General features: G+C 38.2%; 1 protein-coding gene across 1 annotated transcript in view; it reads right to left on the reverse strand.

Moving 5' to 3' along the window:
- The window catches only part of LOC106884236 (cell division cycle protein 27 homolog), a 50,304-nt gene that overhangs the window by 17,649 nt on the left and 22,521 nt on the right, over positions 1 to 10,134 (reverse strand). The window contains exons 8-12 of the mRNA XM_052965945.1: positions 8,390 to 8,508; positions 7,716 to 7,782; positions 5,699 to 5,897; positions 2,891 to 3,063; positions 72 to 229 (exon numbers count right to left, since the gene is read on the reverse strand). Coding sequence (XP_052821905.1) covers positions 72 to 229; positions 2,891 to 3,063; positions 5,699 to 5,897; positions 7,716 to 7,782; positions 8,390 to 8,508 — 716 coding nt within the window. The remainder of the gene's footprint in view (positions 1 to 71; positions 230 to 2,890; positions 3,064 to 5,698; positions 5,898 to 7,715; positions 7,783 to 8,389; positions 8,509 to 10,134) is intronic.

Genomic DNA, 10,134 nt, shown 5'->3' on the forward strand with positions numbered 1-10,134 from the left:
CTCCAACATGGCCAGGGTCTAATGACAAGTTCAGAAACCCCCTTGATGATTGAGTCACCAAACTGATTTACAATACCTCAGGAGCATTCTTATTCATTTCTGTGAGTTCTTGTGCCAGAGCAGACAATTCTACTTCACGCTGTAGCTGCCAAAGAGCAGTACTGTATAGATCCATCCCTTCCATGTGGTAAGGTTCCAATTCACGCAATTCAGCAAACACTTTTTCAGCCTAAAAGAAAAAAAAAAAAGAAATTCAAAAGAAAAGTTTTTTATTCAGTTTCAAAACATTTTTTGGAGAAAAAAAAAAAATTGAGACAAACTAAGCAACCAAAAATGAAATATTAATTTGTTTAACCCTTTAGCATTTAATCTGGTCATGTCCAGCTAACATATTCTGTCTTATGTTTAAAGTGACCAGATCTGGCCTTTCACACCTACCCTGCAATGTCATTTTAGAAATAAACTATCATGTCATCAAAATCTTGAAGCTATGAGATAATGCATGATTAATTCAAAACAATGGGAATAAATAAGGATTAACATTTGACAGGATAATCTGAATGCTAAAAGGGATAAAGACAGAAAATTAACCTGTAACAAAGATTTTAGCCACTTAATTAATCCAGTCAGAGATCACAGCTACTTCCCAGTGTAATTAAATACTGATTCAGGTAGGGGTGCTCCGAAAGGGGTCTCAGAGAGTAGAGTCCCTGCTTTCCTGAGCTAGTTTTCCACCACATTCCTTAAAAATCGTGGTAGAGGCCTTGATCTCGGGACCACTCATGTCTAGAAACTGAGGTTGGGGGTAAGCAAAGGGCATGCTCCCTGTAGAAAATCCAGCTCCAAGAAAGCTTCATGTAGCAAAGAAGAATGGGTACCAGCCAGCCGAAAGGTGGGGGTGGGCTGCACCTGCCTACCACAAAAGGAAGGTGCAAACTCTCATCCTGAGTTGCGCAAACATAAATATTCGGTGGAACGGCTGGCAAGGGTGAATGGAGTGTGGTGGTATGGACATGTGTTGAGGGGGGATGAGGAGCATGTTCTGAGGAGGATGCTAGAGTTTGAGGTAAATGGACTGCAAAAGCAAGGTAGACCAAGGAAGACATGGAGGGGACAGGTGGAGGAGATTGGGAGGGTTGGCTTGAGAAGAGAGGATGCCCAAAACAGGGCAAGATGGCAAGATAGTGTGAGGGTGATTGCTATGGCATTGAGGTAGATCTGGCCACCTGAAGAGGTCATAAGATTTCAACAGAAGAGGGGAGAGTGACAAATGATATAAAAGGGTCCAAGTAAATATATGCCAAGTACGAGACTTGGTGCAACAGAGCAATGAATTAGAGATGAAATTAAGCTAACATCACTACACAAATATCGCTTTCTACGATTGCCAGAGCATCATCTCCAGTATCAAGAGTTAGGATTCTGCAACATGTTTCACTGATAATATATGTTCCAGAGTATGAGAGCTGTAGCTGGGCCATGTCGGTAGGTCAAACTCCTCATAATTTTCTGCTCTGTTACTAGCAATGTGCTGTGACCATGGCCAAGACACTTGATTCTTACTCAGTCCAAGGAACAACAAACACAGGGCATTGTCACAGAAACCATGAGGGAGCAAGCCTGCAGTGTTGAGGCCATTAGGAACATGATTTTGTTATACAAAGCAGAAAGTAAACCCTTTAGCATTTAAGCCAGCCAAACCTGGCCAAAACAGCTAGATAGGGTTTCTCACATCTACCTTACAATCATCATCATCATCATTTAACGTCCGTTTTCCATGCTGGCATGGGTTGGACAGTTTGACTGAGGACTGGCAAGCCAGAAGGCTGCACCAGGCTCCAACCTGATCTGGCAAAGTTTCTACAGTTGGATGCCCTTCCTAACGCCAACCACTTTGAGAGTGTAGTGGGTGCTTTTACGTGCCACCGGCACGAGGGCCAGTCAGGCGGTTCTGGCAACTCGGATGTTGTTTTTCCCACACTCAAAAAATCTAAAAGGTACCAAGATAATGCTGGATTAATTCAAAAGAATGTCAATAAATAAGAATTATAATACAATTTAATTTGAATGCTAAAGGGTTAAACAGCAGAGTTTGAATCTGCTGTTAGTTCCCTGCAGTGCCCAGATTCAGTTGCCATTTGTCTGTGTCAGCTTTACCAAGATCCAGCTCCTGGTTGATTAATATTGTGTCTGATGGTTAATGAGTAGCAATATGAAGTTGAAAACCATTATGCTTTGGAATCGATTGCAGTCGAGAGAAAGGGAGTCCACCACAAGAGTGGTAACCACACCATATAGTTTGGCTGATAAAGGAGGGGATGAATAAATTTTAAACAATATTGAAATAACTGTTGGACAAAAGAAATAAATAAACTTCTGAATTCTGTCTTATCGTGATATATGCAAATGTTTTGGCTATTTTCTTCATCTGCAAAAGGAAGAAAACAGCTAAATTACAAGAAAACAGTTGTTTATACATTGCTGAACTAAAGTGCTCCAAGAAAGTCACCATCAATTAGAACATTGATGATGATGAACTTATTAAACATGATGTCAACCTAAGGAAACAACAACAACATGAAGAAAACATTAAAAGAATTCAATTTTGAGTACTTTTTTTCCACAGCTATTTTTCAATGCTGCCATAAGTAGAATGCTTTTGCAAATTTGGACATCATATTGTGGGAGCAAATTTATTTACAGTTGGATATACCTCATATCACTAACAGCTTAGATGTTAAATTGCAAAGGGAACCTGATGTGAAGTAAGAGAGGTTGAGGCAAACAGAGTTATGTACCTTGCACAAAAAACCCCCCACAAAGCAATAGTTACACTATGAGAACAAACTCATCGATAACCATTGTCCAGTTGTAAAAATGTGATACTTACTTGAATGTAATTGTTTAGCTCAAAGTAGGCTCTAGCCACTTGGCAAAGGACCCAGCCAGTCTGGTACTGGTGTTGTGGTAACTCACTGAGCAATTCAATAGCCCGTTTACACTCGTATTGTGTCAGAGCCTGGAATGCTCGCCCCATACTTTGTAGCAGTTTCAGTATACCAGCTGAAATTTTAAAACAAAACAAAAACCAAAATTACTGTTCTATATTCAAGAGATGAGGAATTATGTACATTATTTACATTTGATGGATATTTGTCCTCATCTTGTTTGTTGTTAACACAACGTTTCGGCTGATACACCCTCCAGCCTTCATCAGGTGTCTTGGGGAAGTTTCAAACCTGGGTTCTCATTCCTAAGGTATTTTTCAATATTATTATAATTACTATTATTTAGGTCACTGCCTGGAATCGAATTCAGAATCTTGGGGGTAGTAGCCTGCACGCTTAACCACTATGCGATATGCCCAAGACACCTGATGAAGGCTGGAGGGTATATCAGCCAAAATGTGTTAACAACAAACAAGATGAGGACAAATATCCATCAAATGTAAATAATGTATTGAAATTACTATTTCAATATCAACACATTCCTTACAACGGAATTGCAGATACAGACCGCTACGGGGGAACGAATAACTCAGTGGTACTCAACCATACCGCTGGATCAGGTGGACCCTCATAGCCATTCCATGTTTTAAAAATCCTATTGTACTTTTATATTAGTAGGAATTGTATAAAAATAATGCTTAAAATATTTGAGTATTGCAGAAGTATTACCAATTTACTATTCTATATTTTTGAGATGAGGAATTATATACATTATTTACAATGGGCGGATGGTGTTCTCACCTTGTTTGCTGTTACGACAACGTTTCAGCTGATGTATTCTCCAGCCTTCATCAGGTGTTCTGATGGAATTTTGAACCCAACTCTTTATTTGACTAATGAGCTACTCTGTTCTCATTCCTAAGGTATTCTTGTTTTGCTGAGGTTATTTTTTGTTGATATTATTTCCCAAGTCCCTGTCTGCACCACATATGCTAGGACACAATAACCTCCTAAGGAGACCTAGTGCAGATATGAATGTAATAGGGAAACCAGTATTCAGAATAGATAAAATATTAGGTTTATAAGCCCCAAAAGTCAATCGATGATTGCTTGCAGGAATATAGCATAATGGATAAGAGCATTATCTACTAACCCTCGGATTCCGAGTTCAATCCCAGGCAAGGACTTGGGAAATAATAATCAACAAAAAATAACCTCAGCAAAACAAGAATACCTTAGGAATGAGAACAGTGTCCCCCATTAGTCAAATAAAGGGTTGGGTTCAAAGTTCCACCAGAACACCTGATGAAGGCTGGAGAATACATCAGCTGAAATGTTGTCGTAACAGCAAACAAGGTGAGAACACTTGTAAATACAATGTAAATGAAGTATAACCAATTTATTGCACAAAATCTATTATGGTCCTTCAAGGGTCATAAGGATCCCAATTGAGAACCAATGAACTAAATAAATCCAGATTACTAAGATATCCAGCTCTCTTAGATTTTCATCACTCATGAATGCTTATTGCCTATAATTATAAACTTATGTGTTGTTAATACTTTCATATTGGCCTGAGAAGATCAAATCTTGGTCTCACAGACAAAGAGTAATGGGTTTTGTCACACTGCAGGTTGCTATTTAGAACCTGCATCAACTACGACCAAGAAGACCAGTAATTAAAGATGTTCAAGCTATGAATATCCATTGTTTCTTGCACATAAATAGGGTGTGCACTAAGGAAGTTTTGGTTGTTATTTCTAGCAGTAATTGTGCCTCCACTGGCTTTTTAGAAATATAACATACTTAGAGAAGTGTGTAACAAACAAAGATAATTTTTGCAATTTTGGATTTTATCTCTTCTGACTGGAAGACATGTTTACACAGCCTTTTACAATTCAACCAGTAATGTAAATCCTTGCCATACCAGTGCTGGTGCCATGTAAAAAGCACCCAATCCACTCTAAACTGGTTGGCATTAGAAAGGGTATCCAGTCATAGAAACCATGCTAAAAAAGACAGTGGAGCATGGTGCAGTCCTCTGGCTTTCCAACTCCTCTCAAACCATCAAGCACATGCCAGCATGGAAAAACAGACTGTTGTAAAGTGGTAACCTCCCACTGATGTGATGTCTGACTGCCATTGTACTGTAGTTGCTGTTTTACACTAGTAGCCACAATGGTTATTAGTCATCGGATACTGTTGTATCTCTTCGTACTGGAATAGTAATACACTAACTTCTTCTGTCTTACTGCTGCTGACTAGAACTGTTGAATCTCAACTCTGACTCTTGACCCTTGTTAGTGGATTTGGTAGGCGGAAACTGAAAGAAGCCTGTCATGTATGTGTGTGTCCCACCACTGATTGACAAGTAGTGCCGGTGTGTTTACACCCCTGTAACTTAGTGGTTCAAAAGAAACAAACAGAAGTCTGTCCCTGCATAACTACAGTCACACACACACCTCGCATGGCCACAGTCCACACACACACACACACACACACACATGCCCAGTCCCCCCACCCCACCCCCACAGTCTAATGAATAAAACAAAAGATGAAAGACAAAAAAAACTATGAAATGAGACTAAAATCTATTTTGCAACTTATAATAAACTCATCTCCCCACAAGCGAGTATAGTAGTGACAGTATAAGAAGAGTATGAAAAGCAGGGGTGGGGGGGAGTAGAAAGCTGCAGAAAATGAAACCAACAATTTCTGATAAAAACAAATGAAAGCAAGTAAGAACCTACCTAGTGACTGTTGTCTCATATGGGCCAACTGGGAATAGTTAGGGCCGTCATAACCACAAGACTGCTTACAATCAAGGATGTTCTCTCCTTTGTTGATCTCGTTCATTTCTTGTTGTGACTTGCTCAGTTTGCTCTTAGACTTTCTAGTACCAGACTTGGGACTTGTGAAGCGTGACTTACTCTGACTCTTGTTGTTTTCCTATAGTTGCAAAGCAAAATTTCTTTAAAATCAATTCAAATAAATACTTTGGTTTGTTTTAGCAATCGGAATTATGGCAAAAGGATTCAAAAAGAACTATGGCAAAAGCATTCTACAACCAATTTATAAAAACAAAGATCGATCACAAGTTTCTTTTACTGTTCATACATTTTTGCTTACTTTTTCTGATGAGCTCAACTGCCTCTGAGCACCGTATGCAGCAAGTTCACTATTATCATTTGTTTCAGTCGTTAGACTGGAGCCATGCTGGGGCACCGCCTTAAAGAATTTCAAACAAATCACCCCCCGACCCTACCTCCAGTACTTTTTTTTTTTAAGCCTGGTACTTATTCTATTTATGGCAGTGGGTAACGATTTTCTTCCCTACTTCAGGGAGTGACGACCCTGCCTGACACAAGCCCCGGGCTAAGCTGGCTCTGACTGACAGTACCCGGTATGGGCCCCTATCCAGGATTACGGAAAGGAGACAACCTTCAAAGAAATCCAGAGTGGAGCCCCGTAAGCGGTTTAGTGTTCAACTCGACACTCTTCCGGCAGCTCCTGCAACCAAGCTGGTGCCAAACGTAATGCTCTGCACTCCTTTGGACTACGTCAGCAAGGTCGAGAGAGGAATCCTGACGATTGGGTTACCCAGGATTTTCTTACATCTAGCCCAGGACTGCGCAAACTGGAGAGGACACTTCAGTGCTGCTGTAAAAAGTGGCAGAAATGTAAAAACCTGACTGGATTATTTTATGCGCAACTCAATTGTCTCCTGGGACAAAAGGATGCCAACAACTTATTATATCAGTCTGCTTTTTCAAACCACTAAGTCACAGAAGTCTGGTGCAGGCTTCTGCCCGGCTGGCTCCTGGCAAACCATCCAACTCATGCCAGCACGGAAGGCAAATGTTAAATGATGATGGACACAAACCCACATAATAAAAGTAATTTCAGTTCTTAGAAAATTTTTAAAAGCAAGCCAGTGCTGCATAAAAATCACTGGTGATGGTGTCATGTGAAAAGCACTGGTATTGGTGTTACGTAGAGAAGCACCCAGTACACTCTGTAAAATGGCAGGTGTTAGGAGAGCCATGCAACCGAAGAACCCATGCCAAATCAGACTAGGGGAATCTGGTGCAGCTCCTCCTGGCCTTGCTACCTTCTGTCAAACCATCCAACTTATACAGTTCTATATTTAACAGATGAAGAATTATCTACATTATTTACATTTGACGGATATTTGTCCTCATCTTGTTTGTTAACACAACATTTCGGCTGATATACCCGCCACCCTTTATCAGGGAAATTTGGGGAAATTTTGAACCTGGGTTCTCATTCCTAAGGTATTTTATAATGTTGTTATTATCATATTATTATCCACTACACCATATTCCCACAAAGCATATGGCATAGTGGTTAAGAGCGCAGGCTACTAACCTCAAGATTCCGAGTTCCAACTCTAGGCAGCAGCGGTGGTGATGATGATAATGATGATGATAATATCTAAAAATACCTTAGGAATGAGAACCCATGTTCGAAATTTCCCCAAGACACCTGATGAAGGCTGGAAGGTATATCAGCCGAAACGTTGTGTTAACAACAATCACGATGAGGACAAAATATCCGTCAAATGTAAATAATTTACATCCAACTCCTGCCACCATGGAAAATGGATATCAAATGATAATTGTGATGATGATGATGATGAAAATATGTAAACATTGCAAATTCTTCCAAAGATTATATAAAATGATAAAAGTAAAGCACATGCAATTAAATAAAACCAAAGACAATGAAGAAAGAAAGAATAATTACTTTAACAGAGCTGGAATTCCCAAATAATCTTTGACTGCGACGAACATTTGTTACATTAGTCTGCAACCTGGAAGCAAACGAAATTATTTGGTCATAAAAATTCAGAAATTAGTAAATGAATTTTGTGAGTAAACAGTATATATTACACTTTACTAGTTTCGAATATACTGAATATAATGGGAGCATTCTTTAGATTTTAGAGGATAGGAAACAATGGATAGGAAACAATTTACCTTCGTAACACCATTTCAGATTTAAAGAAAAATTATAATTTAGTCTCAGTTGCACCTCATGGATTACCATATTTATTTCTTTATTGCCTACAGGGGGCTAAACATACAGGAGACAAAGGGATTACGTTGATTACATCGACCCTACTATGCAACTGGTACTTAATTTATTGACCCCCCCCCAAAAGGATGAAAGCCAAAGTCAACCTCAGCAGAACTTGAACCCAGAATGTAGCAGCAGACGAAATACTGTTAAGCACTTTGCTCTGCATGCTAACAATCCCGCAGGGGTCAAAATAATGTAAATACATAAAACATTACATTTGATGGAGTAATCTGAATGTTAAATAATTGATATTTTCCAAGAACAATCCAATGCCAGTTATAAAGATTTTCTTTTTTTAATTTACAACACAGATAAAAGGAGACATTATTGAAACTTACCCTGACTGTTGATTAGAAGTAGCCAGTTCTCGCGTGTTGGTGTTGCCTGATTGACTAAAAACTGTCGGCTTTGGTATGGAGGGATGAAGGTTTTGGTTTTGACTTCTACGTGTAACAGGCTACAAATTAAGTTCACAAAATAAATAGACATTAAAAAATATCAAAAAAGATATACAAAACAATGGCAATATCATCAAATTCTAAAATTCAACACAAGTAAGTTTTGTTTTCACCTTTCCAAAAATATTTTACACCAATTTTATCAAGAAAGTTTGCTAATTAACCGTTAATAAAGTTTTCTTTTCTTTTGCTATCAGAGAAGCAGAAAGAATAGCATCAGGAATACTTTAAATCTTTTGCAGTATTGTTTTAAACATTAACGCCTATTTGAACATTGGGACATTTCCTGAAGACATTCCTTCATTTGGAGAGATTTAAAAGAATATATTTCAATGGTTTCTTTAATCTCTGCTAGGCTTGTCATAAATAACAAAGCGTTCATTCAAAATTACAAAGTGGGAGTGAAGAGAGAGAGAGAGATGGCAGCCAATAACAGATAAAAAATAGACAGAATCTTACAGAAGATTTATTAAATTCTATTTCTTGTTGCAACCACATGGGTCTCTCAACAGATTTTTAAGACTCAACACTTAGTAATGCTTCAATTTTATCAAAATTCCATATAATCTTATAACACAATATCTCATTCCTACTAACAACAGAACTACAATGTCTGTCATCAACTGAATATACAATAGAGAAACAATTCTTAACCCTTTCATGACCAGTCTGCCTGAAACCGGTTCTGGCTCTGTAGTACAAATGTCTTGTTAAAATAAGTTTTAAATTAAAATCTTCCACCAAACCTTAGTCACAATTTATGTTCCTAACACTAGCTTAATGATAACTAAATTATTTTACTAAATTCTTTGCTATATTTAAAGTAATTGAAAGAAACACAGAGCATCTCAAAATAAATGCAGTAACGAAAGGGTTAAAAATGTGTGTGTGTGTGTGTGTATACATATGCTCTGAATATCACCTTCTAAAAGCAGTGATGTTGCAGTCATTTCCTTTGTCAACAAATCATCTGCTGTTTTGTACCTTTCAAGAGATCCCTTACTTGGAAAACATGTAAGGGTTAGCAACAGGAAAGGCATCCAACTGTAAAACAGTCCCTCACTAATACATTTGTTTAAACCAGCGGTCCTCACCTGTGGAACCCCTTGGTTTCTATTTTATTCAGTTGGACCCCTCATAGCCATCTGAGACTTTAAAAAATTTTATATTTTTAAAATTTAATTATTAGAAATTGTATTAAAAATTTGTTAAAATATTTTGTGTGTTGTAAATGTTATATTCAATTTATTGTACAACCAGTGTCCATATGACCACAAGGGTCAAATGGACACTGGTTGAGAAGCACTGGTTTCTAACCCATGATGGCATGAAAAATAAAAGTGAAAGCAAATAAACAAATACAGCTCAAATTTCAAGACCTGGCAAAAGGATTTTAGCTTTTTGTGTCTCAAAGACACAGAGACTGTTTTGCATCAATGTTTCTCCCTCTGCTCAAATGAGTGGAATGATTTTAGGATGTTAGTCATCTGCATAACCGATTGATGAAATTCGCCCCTCCCCCCTCTGCAAAGCATATTGGCAGAGAGCAATTGGACTTTATACAATAGAGGAACTCAATAGAAAATGATGGTGAAACTAGATCGCCTACAATCATGTTCCCAATT

The sequence above is a fragment of the Octopus bimaculoides genome, chromosome 2 (genome assembly GCF_001194135.2).
Source record: "Octopus bimaculoides isolate UCB-OBI-ISO-001 chromosome 2, ASM119413v2, whole genome shotgun sequence".
Lineage (NCBI taxonomy): Eukaryota > Metazoa > Mollusca > Cephalopoda > Octopoda > Octopodidae > Octopus > Octopus bimaculoides.